The sequence below is a fragment of the Cupressus sempervirens genome, chromosome 11, assembly GCF_028749045.1.
Source record: "Cupressus sempervirens isolate cs-2001-9-10 chromosome 11, ASM2874904v1, whole genome shotgun sequence".
NCBI classification, from domain to species: Eukaryota; Viridiplantae; Streptophyta; class Pinopsida; order Cupressales; family Cupressaceae; genus Cupressus; species Cupressus sempervirens.
The window spans coordinates 267,400,228-267,422,985 of record NC_143128.1 but is presented as its reverse complement, the minus strand read 5'-3'; the positions used below and the strand labels follow the sequence as shown (position 1 = coordinate 267,422,985).

General features: G+C 33.5%; 1 protein-coding gene across 1 annotated transcript in view; it reads right to left on the bottom strand.

Annotated features, from left to right (window-relative positions):
* Nucleotides 1-7,545: 7,545 nt before the first annotated feature.
* The window catches only part of LOC149529156 (UDP-D-xylose:L-fucose alpha-1,3-D-xylosyltransferase MGP4-like), a 54,287-nt gene continuing 39,074 nt past the window's right edge, over nucleotides 7,546-22,758 (bottom strand). Inside the window, exon 4 of the mRNA XM_089809732.1 lies at nucleotides 7,546-8,297. Within this exon, the coding sequence (XP_089665858.1) occupies nucleotides 8,082-8,297 (216 nt within the window). The 3' untranslated portion in view covers nucleotides 7,546-8,081. The remainder of the gene's footprint in view (nucleotides 8,298-22,758) is intronic.

Here is a 22,758-nt window from a genome sequence, read left to right as displayed (position 1 = left end):
AAAACCAAGGACTAGTTTTATGTATCAGTTCCTTCTTAGATTGAGAGTCAAATGCTAGAATGAAGTACCCCTTGGCACATTGAAATATAATGATTTATACCTCCATGTATTCCATCAAGTTTTTGCAAATCCATGTGAGAAGATCATAGAGCTTTGGCCAAACTTTTATAAAACTGCAAATCATGATGTCATCCTATTACCCATAAAAATTGCAAGCATAGAGGCTCAAGGGCATACAATGAAGGCAAGTTTTGGTAATCTCAATGTCGAGGAGAAAGGGAATTTGAAAAAAAAACCCCAAATGTCCCCCACAAGGGCGAAATTATAATAGGTTATCAAAAGTTAGAGTTTTCCACATCATATGCAAATTCAAAGTCAGGCAATGGATCCTCCCATAAATTATTATTTTCTTTTAATATATTATATAATTTTTTATTATTTTACAATGTACAATAGAAGTTTTTAAAATGATTAACTATTTATTCAACTATTTTTTTTAAAAATATATATAAAATATCATATTAACATTTATAACCTTGGAAAACATGAACATTTGTTTTAGATATGCAATAATTCTTGCCTTATATTTACTAGAATTTGAAAACCATTATCAAATTGGTGTGTTAGCTAGGAGTTATAATTTCTTATATCTTTAGACTTTTCAAATCATTATCAATAGTATCAAATATAAATTACTAGTATCAAATATAATTGAATTAATTATAATAAGGCATCATTTTATTAGATGATAAAAGTTGAATGATTGTTTTAGTTTATTGTAATTATAACATTAACTATTGACTACAAATTTGAATAGATTAGGTTTCAGCATATATATAGGGAAGGCAACAAAATAGCAGATGCTTTAGCAAACTCTAAAGTTGATGGACGAAATTTCATTATTTATAATACTAAGGAAACTTCATCTGTGTATTAATTGGTCAGTTTTGCAATCCTTAATGAATGTTCTAGACCATATTCACCCAGATTATTAACTTTATATACCTAGATCTCTGGCTCCATTGTCTAGCGAGGATACTTATTAATTTATCTTTGTAATCACCTAACCTAAACCCAATTGGAAAGTGAACTAGGGGTGACATTATAACATTATACTCATTCTTTAATCATTAAAACTTGAGAATCATTTTCTTGAATGCTTGTAGATATTTCCACACATACCACTGATCACATTCAATTTAGTAAATTGTACCCTATTCTCTGCAAATCACCGAGTAATGGACAATGCATTTGGTGAAGGACAAACTCAAAGCATTGCTCAATTATAAATATCTTGTTGTAATATCTTCCAAATTTTCGGCACAAGCTCCCAAAGGGAGGGCATCTCCTAATGATGTTGCTCCATCTATTTAAGGACCTTCAAGGTAATGTTTGTGAATACGTAACTGAGGTTGTCATGAGTTGTAGGGGTTAGGTTGTTGTCTCTTTGAGCTCTTCAACATTTAGGTCTATGGGATGGACACATCTATTAGAATGAAACATGGTCATAGAGAGATGGCATTCTAGGAGGGGGGGGGATTTATATCCTTAGGATTAGCAAGATGGTCAAATCCAAGGATCGTCTAGTTCATTGAGCCATCAAGATTATCCTAGGTGAGGAGTTTGCAACTTTAGCTTATAGGCCTAAGCATAACATCAACATGGTGACCATGTTTATAGCAACAATCTTGCATGTGGATAGGGATAAACTAGCGCTTAGGGATTTCTACAAGGTTGTTTTTAAGGAACCCTTTCTTTGTGAGCTAGATGTAGTCTTAGGAAACATTGATGATGACCTCTGCATCCCCAAAATGAGTGAGTACAATGTATTGGACATGTCAGTTGAAGTCTTCCTGATCTTGATTACAAAAGACAAGAGGGCCTCTATGCTTCAAATGGAGCAAATCACCTACAATTGGATGTATCTTCTAGCCACCACCAACACACGCATCTGTGTCGACTAAAGGGGCATGGAGTGGTACCACCAGGTGGAAGACATCTTGGAAGTTTAACTCTATTTTGCTCGTGGTCATTTTCCTTTTTCCCTCCATCTGGTGGTTATTTTTGCAAGGCTTTCTTCCATTTCTATTTAGAGCTTCTCGGACTGGTTCTTTAGTCTTCTGTTCTTATCTCTTTTTCCTAACGCTATGTATGTATCATGGTTATTTTTATATATGTTAGGTGTCTATCCTATTTGGGTAGCTTGTCCTCTAGTTTTAGTTTGGCTCTCTCTTCTCCTATGTATCTTTTATCTGTGTCTAGCTTGAGTTGTTTTGACGTTTTCAGCTCTCTCGGCAGTTCTGTTTGTGATCTGCTCTACATATCCAAATTTGGCTCCCAAGGTATAAAGTTTATGTAGATTTCGCCTATATGAACATTTGAATATAATAATATATAAACTTTTATCTCACAAGGTGTGGACTTTTGTCTTTTTGCTTTGCTTCCATGGATCCATTACTTAGATGGATTTAGTCATCATTTGCATAACTGAGGTGCAGTTGTTGAGTTGTGTAAACATGGACAAGCCTCAGATTTATGATGTTAAGGATAGGACAAGATATCAATTTAAAAACCATCCTTTTAAATTCAAGTTTTCTATTAATCTTGCCACTGCAGTATCAGTTATGTACCCTATTTTATTAACACTATTAACGTTTTCAGATTCTTTTTTTTTTTTATCATAAGCATGGAGCACTCTTGAATACTTCTAGGTTGGACTCTTTTGGCACCCTCAATCTTCGGCAATACATTAATAAAATTTTAACTAGTAAAAATAGTAGTATTCTATCAGTTTATCATCACGTCGGGTAGCAATATAAAGTTGGCACCTTTTCATTACTAATCAGCACAAGCAATCAAAATAACAATTGAAAATCATTAAAGTATCAACAAATTGGACATGTTTAAGGTTACTTTCAGTTATTCTAAGAAACCTCAAACACAGACTATGATAACCTCTCATCTCATTAACAGATACCTAAGCAAAAGGACACACATCAACTAGGCATAAAATGGTTGCTAAACAAGATTATATATTTTGATTATCTTACGATACTAACGTTTCAAATAAGTTTCATGTCAGTGTCAACAAAAAGGGAGGGAGGGAGCATATCTTTTCTTTCAAACATGGAAGTGTTAAGTCCATCACTCCACTCTATCATTAATCTTATCAAGCAATACATTTAGATTCTTGAAAGATGATGCTTCTGATATTTCCAATTTAAAATGAAGACAAACTGAACATACATGTAAACTCTGGTATGCCCCTTTTAAGATATAAAAGTGTATTGAACGAAAGTCCAGGGAAAGACTATAGGTTTTCTTATTCGTTCTTTCCTACCAGTGCCCATTTGAACGAAGACATCTATATTCTTAATTATTTTATTAATATAACACATAAGGCTACGGTCGTTTACCGATCAAATTAATTAATTAAGAATAAGGAATAATTTTATTAAAATATGAAATTTTAAAATGATACTTTGTCAAAAGGCCCTTAGTCTACTAGTGAAGTTGAAAGGCTCACAAAGAGCCCACCAGGGATCAAGTCTTGCTAAGTGCAAGGCCAATGACATCTAAAAAGGATGAGGTAGGAATCGTGCCCTAGGCGAATTTGGTGGAATGGATTCCCCTCAGTCTTTGGTTCTTAACTAAAGAGGCCAGGCGAAAAAGCTGACCTCCATAAAAAAAAAATGATACTCTAATAAATTTTCATTAAAATATTTATGTATAGAATAATAAACTTAATATGAGTTATAGCATTGGCATGCTTGATAAGCATACTTTGCAATTTTGTAATTTTTGTCATCTAAAATGTGTCCTTGGTCTAGGTTGGCATGATAAAACTTAAGAGGACTTTTGTGTTTTAAGGCATCAACCTATAGGGTTTTATGGTTTGCTAGTGTAAACCAATATGTACAAAACAATATATTGATATATTTGTATATGACTACTATCTCTGGGTTTCTTTTTGGTTCTTCCATGAGGGAGTCTTTAAACCTGTTTATTAATAAAAATATAGTGGTAACCCCACTTTGGCTTTTTTTTTAAAGAAATTAATAATCTATTATTGAATTTAATAGAAATTTTAATAATTATATTTTATATAATAAAAATTAAAAATTAACTATTATATTTAATCTATATATTATTTTGCCAATAGTGGAATGTTGTGATGGTTAAGTTGTTGTGTTTGTTATCCTTACAATCAAGGTTCAAATCTAATGGGGATGAGGTCCCCCATTTGTTGCCTCACTAGTTCATAACTCCAGATCAAAGCGTTTACCCCTATTTAAAAAAATCTATATATTGTTTTAATAAAAGTATCATATATAGTAGATAGATATAGAGAGAGGAGGTATAGTAAGAGATTTAATATTTCAAAGATAAATATTTTGCACTCTTTCAAATCATATCTTGATTTATAGCATTAAATATTCTCAATAATTGAATAATTGGGTAATGTTTTGAGTGTTAAGAAAAATAATTTTAAATATTTTATAAATTAATATTTTAACATCTATATGTTACAAAAAAAAATATAAACAAAAATTAATTAAAATAGTTACTTCTATTTGGTTCAAATAGAAATATTTGATAACATCAGATACAACTGATTGTAATAATTCAACCTAAGATAAGTTCTAAAAAGGAAAAAATGTAAATATAATGATGTATATCATTTCCAACATTTAAAAAATATAATATTAAAAATAAATAAAACTTACATACAGCTAATTTATAAATTGGGAACACTAGTGCCAACACATTCTCTAAATGATTTGAGCAATAGTAAACATATTCTTTCAATTATGTGATATAAATGGTAATAATTGCATATGTCATGCCTCAAATGATTATGTAATATCCCAATCTATGAATCTAGGTTGGAGGTTTATGTTTTGTTATGTATAACTAACCAAATTTACAAATAAAAAGTCTAACAAAAAGAATTGTTATATAAATCTGGAACAACGTGTGATCCGAACTACAAAGCAACTGCTCATTCCAACCACCACTTTAGCTTTCATGGAAGTTCTTTTTTAAAAATATCTACTTCAAATTGAAGCTTATTGGATTCAATGTTAATTACCATCAATAGTTCCAAGACTTTTTATTAAATCATATCCTTGATTGCGGTTGCTTCATTTTGTATTTTCATGGATAATTTGTATGCATTTATACTTCCTTTTTTTTCTGGCAAGAACACTCAATCAGAGACCTTAGTTATGAAATATAATATACAATTTAGTAACATTCATATTTCTTTTTAAAAAATAGTGTTTGTAATAACTCCATTAATACAACCCAAATTATTATTGTTAGCTTGCATACTAATGTATGTCTGTCAAAAGAAATTATGATTGTACAGATAAAGTGAATCACAAACACATGCTAATTTTATATTAGCATTTATAAATGCCCCTTAAAACCCATGGAAAATGTATGAAACACAGTGTTCTAAAGCATTCAAAATCCATTACCTAGTAATATTAAGTTTCCTATTAGAAAGGAATACCATATTTCATGGATCGGTCAGTTCAATACTAATGTATTCAATATGAGTACTAGTATGTAAGGTGAGTAATGAATAAATGGGAAAAAATGAAGTAGTTACTGCAACTAAGTAGAAGAAAAAATACGTGAATATTATTGATTGCTTCATAATAATTAATTAAAATCTAAAGTAAAATATTTTTTATAAAGTGTGTATAAGTAAGAACCTATAATACAACGGTAAATTGTGACCTTATTTAGGAGATCTTGTATTTGTCTTTTAAGGGAAAACTTAGACACGTTTATTTTTCACTTTTATACAAAGATTACAGCAAGTAGATGCTGGAGAAAAAGTAAGACAACCACTTAAAGGTGGCTATCCTCTTTATAATGCATATAACACAACAGATTTTTATGAAAAAATCAGCATATGATCTTCATAATCTGTACCCCCTCCCCTGTGCTGTAAATCAACCAAACAACTGCAAAAAAATGGTACGTTTTTGGCATTTTAGAATCCTTTGGAGAGAAAATATTTGAATTTTAGTACATTCTGTCTGGGGATTAGCCCACCTCATAAGGGACTAATGACTTGATTCTAAAAAGAGTGAATCCAATAATAAAAGATGATACAAAATTCTTAACATTAATTGTTTTCTAATTCTGCATATTCGGAGCATTTATGATGCTGTTATAACTCTCAAAAGTTGGCATTCCTATTTTGTGCAATTTTACCTAGTGAACTTTCAAAATATCCATCTTTTAAGATTTGAAATACAACTCTCAAGAGATGAGAAATGATAGTGAAAAGACCCAAATGATCTATATATTGGGTGAAATGATACTTTTAGGGGTGTTTTAGGGTGATTTGGATGCAAACGCACTAAACTAGTATAGATATCTTAAATAAATCTAAAGAAATGCCGATAGATATACATTACAAAATAATTATAATTTAATTTAGTACATCTAAAATTATTTATATTTCCTTTATCTCCATTTATTTAGTTTTTTACTAACTTAAGCTTTTTATTTTAATTTATTAGTAAATGGATGATTTATATCTCCAAATATTATAATTTAAACGGATATCTTATGTGGTATTTATGAAATGATTTTAAAAGAATATTCTACTTATAATAAGATTTAAATTTTTGACTTGTAGATGGTTGTCAAATTTAACCTAAAAGAATAAAACTTAACATTAACACACTCGCACCCCACTCCCCCCATTCTGCCATTGTAAAATGCCTATCAGCATTAATGAATCGGGTATGTTAACTTTAATAACCTTGATTTTTACAGATGGCAGTCAATTCAAATTTTATGTAAACAGTTATGACCTTTCAAGTGACATCATAAACATGACAGCTCACATATCTCAAAATAAAACTGTCTGGATCTGATAAAAAGGAAATATGTGTCATCAATGAAATCTCAATGGTTGACATGCAGTTCTGGGTAAAGTCCACCTCTCCAAGGGTAAAAAGAGAGCCCTGAGATCAAAAAGCTACTCCAAAAGACAAGCAGATGCTGAAGAAAAACGGCTTTAAAGTGGTGGTCAGGATTTACTCTGGAACCCAAACCAGTGACAAAATTGTTGAACTCAAGCACAATCCTGTGATGCTGAGTCGAGGTGATGAAGTCACTACTGAATTTGTTGAAGTAGACAAATACATCAAATACAAGAACCCTTTTTGCACTCAAAAATCACCCACCAAAATCAAATGGTCTGAAATTGGTAACCATGCAACTACATGTGATTTGAGCAAGCAATTAAATTGGAGTTTTATGTAATTATTTAGAAACAGGATGTTGAAAAAATCATTGCAGGTGACCTATTAGAAACTCAAAATAAACCTGACATTCGCAGACAATTGCAATTAATCATAAATGTTTTGCCAACATTTACTTTAATGACATAAATACTCATTATTGTTAGTTTTAATAATATAATATGTAATTATTTAGAAACAGGATGTTGAAAAAATCATTGCAGGTGACCTAGTAGAAACTCAAAATAAACCTGACATTCGCGGACAATTGCAATTAATCATAAATGTTTTGCTAATATTTACTTTAATGACATAAATACCCATTATTGTTAGTTTTAATAATATAATACTAAGATTAAAAGAATTTTTCTTAACTCTGGATGAAGAATAATAGAAAGTTTGAAACTCTCTGTCTGCAAGCAATGTAGAGGAGAATCACTCCGAGTCTAATTCATATTTACACAGTAGTGACTCCAGCAAAATAGTTTCTTGAGATATCTCTTCCTTGCAATTCAAAAAAAACAGCCCAGTCCAAAGGTTTTGAACATAAACCTTTATGCAAGTATTGTCGCTCTAATCACCCTCTTACAAGAATGGCAAACAGCAGTGAAAAAGTTTGTCATCTCATAAGAAAAAAATATTCCATTTGACTTCATTCTGTTAAAATTATAGAAAAATGCAATTCACCTTTGGAAGCTGCTATGCTTGTAGCTCCGGATGAAAGGATGAGCAAAAAAATGACTGGTTATCCCATTTCAAGGACATTTGATTTTTCCAATACAAATATTACAACTCTTTCCATATGGAATGTTACCTTGTAATATCTGACAAAGGCGACTCTCCGGCATGTTCATCCACAAGCCAAAGACCAAAATCATGAAACCGCTTGATTTTCTTATCAAAGCCTAGAATGTAATTGTTATGAATAATAACATGTTTTCCTTCTGTTTCTTTCCGCCATGTTTCATTCTTGAAATATAAACCCCCTGATGGGAATGCATACTGAGGTAAGAGATAAAGCCTCACCTGCAGCCACAATAGATAATTTAAGGAATATTCAAAGATTAAATGGCATTGAGACAAACTAGAAGGTACACCAAAAAACTTTCTACAATTTGTTAACCTCAAAATAGCCACTGAGCAACTGCTTTTTACTGAAAAACATCAAATTTGAAATGTATAATTACAAGAACCAGGTTTATTTATTTGCAGATGGCATTCGACTTTGTTTTCCTGCAGAATTTTATACATATAGGAAAATAAAGATAATTACTTAATAAGAGATGACATTTCCACAGTCCATGATAATGCTTAAGCATGGTTTTTGCATTATTTGTGTAATACTTCTAGTGTCAGAGTTTTGGGTCACATTCTATGATCAAGAAGTTGTACTTTCTATCCATTTTGTGTTTTCTAGCAAGTAAACCAAAACTGAGAAAAAAACATCATCTGGGAGCTGTTAATTATATATAGATCATTTTGGTGGAGACTGAACTAAATTATATTTGCAGAATTACTGACTGATTATAGAATCATTCAGATTACTGTTGAGAATTATATATATAATTCTATAATTCTGATGTAAGTTTTATGTTCTTCCTTTGCAGGGACTGTGAACTTTGACGAAGGCATATATATATATATAGAATGGCTTAATACATTGGTAGCATAACAGATATCAAGTCTAGTGTTTACTAAATACATAAATGATCCAATAATCTGTCTATAGAGAGTGGGATCAATAGATTCTGTATTCGCTGCTTCTTTTAACTTGTGTAGATTTGTTTCCATAGGAGTCGCTAGGGGCTTGCACTCCATGACGCCAAATCTAGTCAAGATGTCATAGATAAACTTCCCTTGATTTAGAAAAATATGATCTTTCTTTTGACATACTTCTAGACCCAAAAACTAGTGTAGTAGGCCTACATCCTTCATTTCAAATTCAGATACATCAACATAGAAAACAAGAATTAACATGTCACCGTTAGATATTTTGAAATATATGTTAGGATCAGCTTCATTTTTGGACTATCCTAGCTTGGAGAGATAGCTATCTATCCTTTCATACCAAGCTCATGGTGTTTGTTTAAGGCCATAAAGAGCTTTCTTTAGTTTACACACATATAGGTTCTTGTCTTTTATGGTAAAACTTTCAAGTTGTTCGATATATACTTCTTCATTAATGACACCATTCAGAAATGCAGTCTTGACATCCATTTAATGTATCTTCCATCCTTTGGACGCTACAATAGCAATAATTGTTCTTACTAAAGTGTACTAAGCAATTGGAGCAAATGTTTCCTCATAATCAATGTCTGCCTTTTGAGAGAAATCTCGTGCAACAAATCTTGCTTTATGTTTTTCTATACTACCATCTAAGGCATACTTGATTTTGTATAACCACTTTGATGAAACCATAGTTGCTCGCCAAGTTTCCGTACTTGGCGAGTTTTTCACCAGTTAACTCGCCGATTCAAAAACTCGGCAGACTGGTAAAAACTCGCTGAATACTCGGCGAGTAATCGCGAAAAACTCGGCGAGTTTTTCAAAAAAACTCGCGATTTACTAGTGAGATTTTCGCCCGCGGCCTGTGACGGATTAAAGCAGCAATGAATGTGTTTTTTTCTCATTTTTTCTTGTATTTGGATTGTTTAGAGCCTTGAGGAGTGAAGAGAAGAAGGTTTGGAGGCATTCTTGGCTGATTGCAAATGATTCAAGGCGGAGAGTGGATTGTAGAGGATTCTAACCGATTTTAGAAGACAAATTTCTTTCCAGGTATGTTCATCTTATCATAGTTTGAAAACTTTTTATAGTTTTATAACAAATGTTCTTTTGTTTTTGTTGTTGTTAACTTGTTTGTAAATGTTTTCAAATCATTTAAAATCATTTTGATTTGAAACCCTAGCTTCTAAGGATATGGTTGAAGTTTGTTGTTTGCTAAGGATATGGTTGAAGTTTGAAGTTTGAAACTTTGAATCATTTGAAACCCTAGCTTCTAAGTTCTAACTTTGTTTATTCATTTTTCTATATATTTATGTGTAGGGCAGCGGTCCACCATTAAAAAAATGACAAACCCGCAAGAAGAGCGGCCACAAACACCATGCCCATCTGGATATATAGGCACTCGGCCTAAAAATGCAAGAGATAAGACATGACGGTATGCCTATGAAGCTCCAAATCCAAATGATATTGGGAAGGTGATATCTATTCCCTGTGAGAATTATTTCTGGAGGCATAAACCGCCTCAAATACCACCTTGCAGGCATAAAGAAACATGACTCAAATCCTTGTCTCAAGGTAACTGATGAAGAAAAAAGATTCATCCATGCCCTACTTGCAGCTGCTAAAGAGAAAAAATTGAATAGGGAGAGGGCAAAATTAGCTATGAGAGCAGCCATAGCTGAATCAGAAGGAGCTCCTTTTGATATGCAAGAGGAAGAAGAAGCACTTGAGAACATACCAGGATCTCTTCATGGTCCACGGATCCGCAAACAAAATTTCTCATTTACCGGTTCCACTTCTTCTACATCTCCTACTTCTTCATCATCACCATCCGGATCCCCATCAGGGATAGGTGGTTATTTTGTGCCCAGGAACACACCTGGAGCACAACCATCATTAAAGGGCACTGCATGGTTTAAAGAGGTGCATGAGCAAACTGATATTGCAGCAGTTGATTTTTGGTTTTTCAACAATATCTCAATGAATGCCACTGATAGTCCCTATTGGGTCAATATGGTGAATGCAATGACAATATCAGGCAAAGGGTACAAGCTGCCTAATCGCAAGGATATGAGTGGAAGGTTAGTATTTTACTATTTAATAATTGTAAATAATTGTGATTCACTTTAGTTCATTGTTATATTTTAAATCTTAATTGTTATAACTTATTTCCTAATTTTTTACTAACACTTACACTTTATTTAATATTACACCTAAATTTTGTAGGTTGCTTGACAAAGCGGTTGGTAGGGCAACATTGTTGATAGAAGACCAAAAGAAAGAGTGGAAGAAGTATGGCTGCACCATTTTATCTGATGGGTGGACAGATGGAAGAAGTAAAACCATTATTAACTTCTTGATTGCTTGCAAAGATGATGTGGTGTTTTGGAAATTTGTCGATGCCTCTAACAAAGTGAAAAATGCAGCCACATTGGCTTTAATGTTGGAGAATGTTGTCATGGAGGTGGGAATAGAGAATGTGGTGCAAATAATCACAGATAATGCAGCAGCATATGTGGCAGCAGGTAGATTTAATTTTTTATATTTGAATCAATATGAATCATGAATGTAATGCTATGGATAATGGTTTTATTCAATTTAGATTTGATGTAATTTGTAAATACTAAATATGGAAAGTTTGTTATTGATTATTGATTTTTTGCTAATCTTTTAGGTAGACTCCTCCAAGAGAGGCATCCCACACTTTTTTGGTCACCTTGTGCAGCATACGTCCTTGACCTTCTTTTGGAGGACATAGGAAAACTTGATTGGGTGAGTCCAATTGTGGAAGATGTTAGGCGAGTCACGAAATATATCTATAATCACCCACGGGTTCTCAGTTTGATGAGAAAAGCCACTAAAGGCAAAGATTTGATGAGACCTGCTATGACAAGGTTTGCAACGGTCTTCTTGACGTTGCAAAGTATTCTTGACCACATATTGGCTTTGAAGCAAATGTTTGTGTGTGCTGATTGGGTTGCTTCACGTTACTCAAAGAAGCCCGAAGGAGAGGCTGTGGCACGAATAGTGTTTGATGATAGCTTTTTTGCAAAGGCTAAGGAGATTGTGGAGGTAACTTCATTATATTTTTAGTGTATTCAAGTTTCATTATCAATTCATAACTTACTATGTTATTAACTAATTTGTATTTTTCAAATTTCAAATGTAGATGTCTCTGCCCCTGGTTCTAGTCTTGCGCACATGTGATGGGCAGCAATCCCCAATGGGAGGTCTTTATGAGGCCATGGATAGGGCGAAAGAGGCTGTTAGAAGTTACTATCACGGGGATAGTCTCAAATTTGACCCCATTTGGGAAATAATTGATAGGAGGTGGAACAATATGCTCCACCAACCTATTCATGCAGCAGGCTACTTCCTCAATCCCAAATTCATGGTACTATGATAATTGATTGTCCTTGAAGTTGGGATTTTAATGTGTCTTTATTTTACTTTACTTTTTAAGGTTGTGTAGTAAGACTTGATATCATTTTCTATTTGTTTTAGGGCTGATGATTCCTACTCAGATCCTAATGGAGAGGTCATGGAAGGTCTCTCTAAATGCATTGAGAGAATGATATCAAGTGAAGAGGAGAGAGACCTTATTGTGACCGAACAACAAATCTATGTGGAATCAAGGGGTCCTTTGTTCTCTTCTATGCTAGCAAAGAGAGCAAGATCTACTCAAGCACCAAGTAAAGCGTCAAACTTTAAAATTTTTGCTAATTGATAAGTTGTGCTTCTGATTTTTTTTTTATTGCTTTATAATTTTTTTAATTTTGTTTTGCAGATGCTTGGTGGGCAAGTTGGGGTGGTTGTAGCTCATCCCATTGTGAGCGCAATTGGAGCTTATTTGAGTCCATCCATACAAAGAAAAGAAACAGATTGACTCAAAAACGGCTTAATGACCTTGTTTATGTGCACTATAATCTTAAGTTGGGCATAAAAAAGGCACAGCTCTTAGAACTACCTGGTCCGCTTGATCTAGATGAGATAGATCCTTATTCTGATTGGACAGCACAGGAGCCAAGTCCATTGTTTACACCAGATGAGATCGCTGATTTGGAAAGGCAGGCCATGGAAGGGGAGGCTAACGCTGATTTTCAGTTCACTATGGATGACATTGAGGATGAGGACGAGGATGATGATGATTCAGGCGAGGATCAGGCATTATCATTAGGAGGAGATGCATCCTCTTCTAAGACGCCGAGCCAGTCAGTAGGGACGTCGAGCGAGGGGGCACAACCACAGAGTTCACAATCACGCAGCTCACGCCCTATCCCAGTGCGGGGCACTTATTCTAGGACTAGACCCCCTCGCTTTCTTGCTAGTGCAAGTGGAAAGAGGAAGATGTGATTGACATTGTCAAATTGTATTGATGTATTTAGACTTTTAGTATTTACTTCTAGTTTGACAGATTGAAACTATTTAGTAATTTACTATTTTGCTTCCTACCATGAGCATTCTGCATGAGAATGCAATTTTGTACGCATTATACATTTATATATATCTAAACTTCGTTTCTTTCTTTTGTATTGTCTTTAATTAACTTATTAGATGCATCTTCTCATTAAATTTTGCAAAATAAATGTATTTTTAATTAAATTTCAGTAGTTTTTTAGGTTCCCGAATTTATCCCGAGTTTTTTTTTTAAATCGCCGAATTTTTCCCGATTAAACTTTTGGGGGGCTTGGCGAATTTTTGCATTTGGCGAGTTTTCCAAGTATGGATGAAACAACTGATTTGTCTTTTGGCCTAGGTACGATATCCCAGGATCCAAACATCATTTTGTAATATGGATTGATATTCTTCGACCATAGCATTTTTCCATGTTTGACATGATAGAGCTTCTACAAGAGTTGATGGTTCAGATTTTGTAAGCTCAGTTACAAGTGCAGCGTAGCATAATTTATTTCTGGTTTTCTTCCTTTCTTTGGAGATTTCATCTGGTTCAGCATCATTTTCTTCAATCATTTTCTTTTCCCATAGTGGCCTTTTCTTGATATTAGAGATGTCCCTATTTTCAGAATCTGATAATAGTTCATTTCCTTCTAATATGTTCTCCCTCTGATTTTTAATTTGTTGATTTTCATCCAATTCTGTGATGGGCTCATCTTCTGTACTTGTGGATAGTTTGAAGGCAGTGTCTTCTTCGAATTTGACATCTCTATTGATTTCTACTGATTTTTGCCGAGTATATAAGCTCTATACACTTTAGTATTTTCACTGTATCCAACAAATATACCTTTCTTCCCAGATGGTTCCAACTTGGTTCTCTTTTCTTTAGGTATATGAATGTAAACAGGGCAACCAAGTATTCTGAGATGACTTAGGTCAGGTTTAATTCCTGTAGAGGTTTCATCAGAGGTTATGTTTTCTAGGATAGAGTGTGGGCATCTATTTTGAATATATAAAGCAGTATTAGAGGCCTTGGCCCAGAATGAGAAGTGCAAATTTTGATAATGTAACATGGCTTTGTTGATTCAACAATGCTTCTATTTTTCCTTTCTACCACTCCATTCTATTGAGAATTATAAGGTACAATATACTCCCTCTTAATCCCAACAGTGGCGTAGAATATCCTTCACTGTATCCAACATGATGGAACTCAAAATTTTGGCAAAATTGGAGCTTCCATTCAAGTGTTATTTCCCATTATTTTTTCTAAAGATTGACTACGTTTTGCAAGGTGGTGATACACTTATTCAGCTATATCACAACTTTATTATTGAACTTAAAACAAAGATATTGATCCTACAATCCATCCATAGAGAGATTATGAAATGCAGATCAGAAATACAGAAAAGTATTGTAATCTACAACAGTAACAAAGGTAGTAATAGTCTCTTATTGAACAGAAGAAATAGTTGGAATTTCAGAAGCAGCAGACCAAGACATATTAAGTAAAGGCAATGAGAAAGAGAGGCCATAGAAACAGTTTTACTAATAGAAGCTAGGACATACAAGTGCAGTAGATATGACGTTGGGTAATAAATCATCTTCAGGATTCTCAAAATCTGTACAGGATGCAGATCAATTGGAATACTATCGGGAGGACCCTGGTTCTATATTCAATCAAATTTTCCCACACTGATATGGCAGTCGAACCTGTTGAATCATCACTCAAGCAGTTTTTGGTGTTGAGATTATTGGGATGCTATTTAACAATTGTAGTAATATATGTTAACAATGCCCAGTCAATGCACATAGGATATGAAGGCCTATATTCTTATCAGGCATCTTATTGTTTCCGTATCATCATTGGAGAAGCAAGAAGGAGCTATTACCTTTGCAAAAAACCATACTTTGTTTCTACAAGAAGAATCATTCACAATCACAAACGCGTATAGTTCTATACAGAGCGATAAAAGAATAACAAATACGTCATCGAGAAACTCTATTCCGAGAAACTCAATCACTCCACCGGGATATGTAATGTGTTTGGAAGAATATCGTGCCAGGCACTCCAAAACGAAGTTCCAAGGAGTTGAATCATACCCATAATGATGTCTTTGTTGTCTGTAGAGTTCTACAAGCACAATTTGGAACAACGAGTAGCAATGGATTTACAAAATGAAGACAAATATCGATTTGGAAGCCGCATGCCATATTCTCATTCTACATCCCGCACAAATAAGATGCGTTAAAATATATAGAGCATCATATCTTCTTTCGCTAGCACATTGAAAAATAATATTTACAAGTTTTGGAGGCAGAATATGTCTTCGATTAATGAAGAAGCATGTTTGGGATAACCTATATCATTGAATGGTATAGGGGGTATTATAAATCATTGATTCTAAGTTAAAAAGTTTATTTAGAAAATCGTAATTAATAAAGGATTATATTATAAAGTCATGCCCAAGTTCAAAAGTCATGTTGGTTCTCTTTTTAGGATATAAAAGAAGATTCATTAACCGAGCTTCACTTGGTTAACGCTGGAAATCATTTCTAGAGCAGTGTTTACTGAGTAAGGTCAGCCAATGAAGGATTTCATTGTTTTGGGAAATAAAGTTTAATTGTTTCATGTAATGGAAATAGAGAGGAACATTCAGATTTCAAGAAACAAAAGCATTTATAAAAGACATCTATTTATTTGGAGGAATAAGGACTATAATATGACTTGTAATATAAATTCAAACATTTTATTTTAATGATAAAATAAAGTCTTTTGTTTATTTTTAAATGGCATGGAGATTTAAACTGCAGATGAATGATCCTTTGTAATTATTTTTTGGAATTCTATATACAATTTAAATGTTGGATAAGTGCACATAGTCATTTGGCATTTTAAATTCGATCATAACAGATATTGTGAAATATTAAATTGTTTGTGTATGTGTCCAGTTTGTCTCCCTACTAGAGGAGTTAAAGTTCAATCTGGACTAATTTAAGATTGCATAATATTTGGTCTGTCACATCTTGATAATCAAATTGTTGGCAGTTCAAGTGCATAAGAACTTTATGAAGTTGTATGTGAAAATTCACTGAAGTTGACTCTATTGCCCGGATGAGTAGAGGCGAAAATCTATATCTTTTTTCCTACAAGCATCAAATTCATTATTAATAAACCTTATACAAAACATTCAATTATTTCAAGTACTCAACGTTCAGTTTCAGTTTCATCGAGTTCAAGGACCTTGCCAGTCAGAGAACTCCAAAGCTTAAATTCGCTTTAGAAAAGCTCTAAACCAAGTCATTAGGTTTGAGGAGAAGGTTTACTTGCTAGGTGTAGCGGAGCCTGAAGTGTAAGGGAATCAAGGTGATTCTCGTTCTTTGGCCAGAACTGATTGCGGAATCCTATCGAAGAAGTGGCAGGCTCTTGGATTTCCAATCTGTGGTTTTGGGAACCAACACAACAAATATACCTTTCCTCCAAGATGGTTCCAACTTGGTTCTCTTTTCTTTAGGTATATGAAAGTAAACAGGGCAACCAAATATTCTGAGATGACTTAGGTCAAGTTTAATTCCTGTAGAGGCTTCTTCAGGGGTTATGTTTTCTAGGATAGAGTGTGGGCATCTGTTTTGGAGATATACAGCAGTATTGATGGCCTCAACACGGAATGAGAAGGGCAAATTTTGATAATGTAAGATGGCTTTGTTGATTCAACAATGGTTCTATTTTTCCTTTTTGCCACTCCCTCTTAATCCCAACTTAGATGCAGAAATCTTAGAAATTTTCTGAGGTTTATTCGCCAACATTGTCTGATCTTAGAATTTTTATTCTCTTTGACGTTTGATTTTCCACAATTGCTTTGAACTCTTTAAATTTCAATAGAACTTCATTTGATTCTTTGACTTTTAGGAAATAAATCCAAGTTTTCCTAAAAAAGTCATCAATAAAGATTATGTAGTATGAGTATGAGTATCCTCCTAGAGAGTGTGTTGGCATAGGTCCACAAAATTCAGTGTGAACTAGTTCCAAAACTAATTTAGATTATGTTCACTTGAGGGAAAAGATCTTTTTACATTCTTTCCTAGAGTACATCCTTTGCAAATGCCTATATGATTTTATTTTATGTTTGGTGTTCCAGTGGTGATTTTTTCTAGACTTGGTAGTGTACTGAACCCAAAATGTCCAAGCCTTCTATGCCATATTTCATTAGAGTTTAATACAACATGATTTAGGACTTGCTTTTGAATGTTACATAATTTATATAGAGTTCCATCTCTAGACCCTATGGTGATGGCATTCTTAAAGTTAGAAATTTCAGGCCAGTGCAATACTTTGTCTTCATTAAAGGTAACATGATACCCTTCATCTGCAAGTCTTGAGATGGATACTAGTTTCGTTTTTAATCCAGGTACAAAGAGAATATCTTTCAATCTTAGAGTGATCCCAGTTCTTAGTTGTATAAAACAAATCCCAATTCCTTTTACTGGATAGGTGGAGTTATCTCCAATGGTGACTCCTTTAGTGAGATAGTTTTCAAAAATTTCAAATTTATCTTTTAATCTTGTTATGTGACGAGATGCACCACTGTTGATTATCCACACATTTTTGTTGGAGTTCATCTCACTTGATAGAGCTAAGTAGAATAATAGATTTTCTTCCTTTTTAGCTTCGGCTATGGTGACTAGAATTTTTTCCATTTCTAGACAAAATCTGTAAGTATGTCCAAATTTCTCACTTGGAACACTGAACTTTAAAAAAGTCTTTCCTATTGTGATTATTGTTTCCTTTTCTTTCCCACTATTTTTAAATTTCCTCTTCTTCCCTTTGTTATTAGAGATTGAGAAAAGGCTTGATTTTCTCCCTCTTGGTTTGAAATGATCCCTCTAGAAATTAGTCTTGATTCTTCTGAGGTGCAAGCACTTTTAAGTTGATCAAAAGTTGGTATTGAAAGTTTGCTAACAACTTGGATAAATGCTTCCCAAGATATAGGTAGCCCTCTAAGTGCTATTATGGATAATTCTTGATCTTCAACTTTATTTCCAATAGAAGTTAGTTGATTCTTTATTTCAAAAATTCTTCGAAAGTAGGATGAGATTGACTCTCCTTTATTCATTTTTATATTCATAAATTAATTTTTTAATGTGAGCAATCTACTTGAGTTATTAATCTCAAATGTATACTTAATTGTTTTAAATAGTTCAAATGATTTCTTGAGATCTAATATGGAAGGAAGAATATGATCTTTTACTGAATCAACAATGATTTTTCTAACTTTACTATTTCACCTTTTCCAAGTGGAGTTTTCCGCCTCGTCTTCAAGTATTGGAGTGTCTTTTTCAATGAATGATTCTAATTCCAATTCTTCGAGGATAGTTGTAATTTAAATTTTCCATGAGAAGAAATTTGTTGCTCCATCAAGCCTATCCTCGACTCTAACATTGCTTGCCATGATGTCACTTTTTTTTTTTTTTTTGAATAATTTGTTTTAAGCAATTTAGCAATCTCTCTACAAATTAGGCTTTGATACCATGTTAATTATATATAGATCGTTTTGGTGGAGACTGAACTAAATTATATTTGCAGAATTACTGACTCATTAGAGAATTATTCAGATTACACTTGAGAATTATATATATAATCCTATTATAATTCTGATGTAAGTTTTATGTTCTTCCTTTGCAGGGACTCTATAACTTTGATGAGGGCAGATATATATATATATCAGACTGTGGAGGAGATATATATCAGATTTAATCGTTATGCCTGAAAACTATGATTCTTCATTGCCGATGTAATTGATGATTTACCAGAGACTTCGAATGGCATTAAATATGTATAGAAGAGCTTCCCCACATAGGGGTATGACCCTACATGGCTCATGCCACGTAGGGTCATGACCCTATGTGGTCACACCTATTAACTTTACACATTACATGTCGTTTCATTATAAACGAGGGGTCAGAACATGATCGCTAATCTGTCTAGATAAATTGAATACTTGATAAGATTTAGAATGTGCTTTTGTTGTGTGTATATATATATATATATATATATATATATATATATATATATATATATATATATATATATATATATATATATATATATATATAATTTTATTTTTTATTTTTTAATCAGACTTTCATATATTGGACTTTTATCAATATATATATATATATATATATATATATATATATAGAGAGAGAGAGAGAGAGAGAGAATTTGCTTCAATTCACTATGAGTCTAAATTCCTCAATAGGAGCTACCTTTCTCAAACACATAAATCTCTAGTTATTTCAAATGATAATCGCACATATGCAACTAGAGAGGATATGGGGAATACAAGATAGAATTGGAAGTTACAACCAGCCAGCAGGCACTGAACAGTTTAGCCCATATTCAAATAACAGCGAACACCACAGCACTTACAGGCAGCGTTGAAGTCAAAAGGAGCCCTCGAGCCTTCTATACTCAATTTGCACAATCTCTGCTATAGATAATGGGAGTTGAAGAAGTAAGTCAGCATATACCAAATTAAATACGTAGACAAGGGCAAAGGAGAAAGGAAGGCGTCGAACATTGAATCCAACCGGTAGCAATAGGCTACAATAATATTGGAGAATCATTCAGACAGAGCAAGGAATGTTGTCATATGGAGCCTAATCAGACTCAAAAGTTTATCTGGCATGGTTTCTCCCCATATTATTTTTACAAGATGGGGTCAAGGGCACCGCCCCAAGTGCATTATAGTACAGGATGGGGTCGAGGAGCAACGCCCCCGCGAGAATTCAACAGTTACACCTACTTGTTCAACACTATATTTGGATTCTACTCTCCTAAAGGGGACATCGACTTTCACAATTCCTTCTTTATCTACTAGAACGATTGGAAATGTTTCGAAAAAGGTAGGTGAGATTGAAATTCAAGAAATAGCCAATGGTCTTATAAATACACAAATGTATAACTCTCCAGGAATTTGGATTGCACTTCTATCTATAGTGGTAGGAATTGTATTCAAACTTTCTTTAGTTCCTTTTCATCAATGGACCCCCGATGTATATGAAGGAGTGTGATTCGTTTGATAAATTATTACATACAATATCTTTTTTAGAGATGTTTGTTTCTATTTATAAAAACTCTATAGAGATGTGAAAAAAAGATTGTTATTACCACTTGGACTAAGACATCACTTTTACCAATTCTCTGGCGAATACTGCTCTTTTCATCATTTCTTCACATGTACCTATAGTCGCATTCAGGTGATGTCCCTTAATCTCACTTGTCTCAGCCTGAGCTTTATAAATTGCTTCTGAAAACAAAAATGCTCTTATATTGTAAAAGGCATCAGCTGCTATTTTTCCTATTAGACGACTTATTCTAGGCCTAATTTTGTAAGCAGCAAAAGCCTGTATAAAAAGGGTTAGGGTTAGGGATTTTATGATGTAATGGTGATATTGTAACTTTTTGTGGTGGTATTGAGCTATAAAGGATTACAAATTGTAATCAGGTTATAATCACTGGATAATAATAATATTGGACTTGTTGTTGGTGGACGTAGCCCAAGGATTGAGTGAACCACGTTAAATTTTGGTGTTTTGTGTTCTTTTTTATGTGATCTATTATTTTCTAATATTGGTTATATTTGTATGTAACTGTTATTTCTATCTAAGGTTAATACTAACAAGTGGTATCAGAGCCACGTTGGTCGTCGACTTTTTTTTTTGGCCAAACTGTCGTCTTTTTTTGTATTTTTTTTTTACCGATTTTTTGCAGGAAGGTCTCATGGTTGAGTGGGAGCGATGGCAGACGAGGATAAGCTGAGGGTTGACAAGTTTGATGGGCACAACTTTCAATTATGGAAAATGCAAATGGAGGACTATCTTTATCAGAAGGATTTATCAAAGTCATTGGAAGGAAAAACCAAGAATCAGGGATCTATGACAAATAACGATTGGGATCTTTTTGACAGAAAAGCACTTGGAAGCATTTGATTATGTCTGGCACCATCAGTGGCATTTAACATTACAAAAGTGAAGACGGAAGAGTTGATGCAAACCCTAGCAAAACTATATGAAAAACCCTCCGGTTCAAATAAGGTATTTCTCATGAAGCATTTATTTAATATGAAATTGAAAGGTGGATATGTTGCGGATCATTTAAATAAGTTTAATACTATTACTAGTCAATTATCTTTTGTGGGTATCAATTTTGATGAAAAAATCAGGGCTCTCTTGATTTTGTGTTCTTTGCCTGAAAGCTAGAATGGCTTGGTAATGACTGTGAGTAATTTTGTTTCTAGATCTAATACCCTAAAATATGATGATGTGATCGGTGTTATTTTGAGTGAGGAAACTTGTAGCAAAACCTCAAATGGATCTACATCAAGAAGTGTTTTGAACGCACAAAGCAAAAGTAGAATGACTGAGAGAGGAAGTAATTTTAGAAATCATGGAAAAGCAGAAGGAAAGTCAAAGGGGAAGAGGTCTTAATCTGGAGGACCAAGAGATTGTTTGTACTGTGGTAAAACAAGGCATAAAAAAGATTGTTGGACTCGAAAGAATAATGAAAGAGATAAACCAAAAGGGAACAAAGAGGCAAATGTGATAAGTAACAAATCCGAAAAGGATGCTCTACGTTTGTCTTTAGAAAGTGTCGATGATTCATGGGTTTTAGATTCTAGTACTTCATTTCATGCTACACCTCATAGAGGTTATTTCATTGATTATGTCCAAGGGGATTTTGGGCTTGTTTATTTGAAGGATAATGAACTCTGTCAGATTGTTGGGAAGGGAAAAGTTAAGATTAAATTGCAGAATGGGAATCATTGGTTACTACATGGGGTAAGACATGTTCTAAGGCTGAGTAGGAATTTAATTTCAACAAGACAACTCGATGATGAAGGTTGTGTAGTTACTTTTAATAATAAAAATTGGATGGTTTCAAAAAGTTCCCTTGTAGTAGAAAAAGTTGTGAAAGTAGGCATCTTATATCATTTAGAGGTCATATTGTTCCTTTTACTTTGATTGTTTTAGAGAAAAATGAATGTTCAAGAACAATTGTTGCAGTTGAGCAAGGAGAACAAATAGTTGTTGTAGATTTCAATACAACGGTGTAACACAACAAACTCGGGCACATGAGTGAGAAAGGTATGAAAGTACTTCATTCAAAGCAAATTTTACCAGGGCTGAAATGTGCCAATATGGATTTCTGTGAAAGTTGTGTCTATGAAAAACAAAAGAGAGTGAATTTTGTGAAGACTGGGAAGAAAAATAAAAGTGAGAAATTAGAGCTTGTGCATATAGATGTATGGGGAGCAGCTCAAGTATCTTCCCTTGGTGGCTCTTATTATTATGTTACATTTATTGATGATGC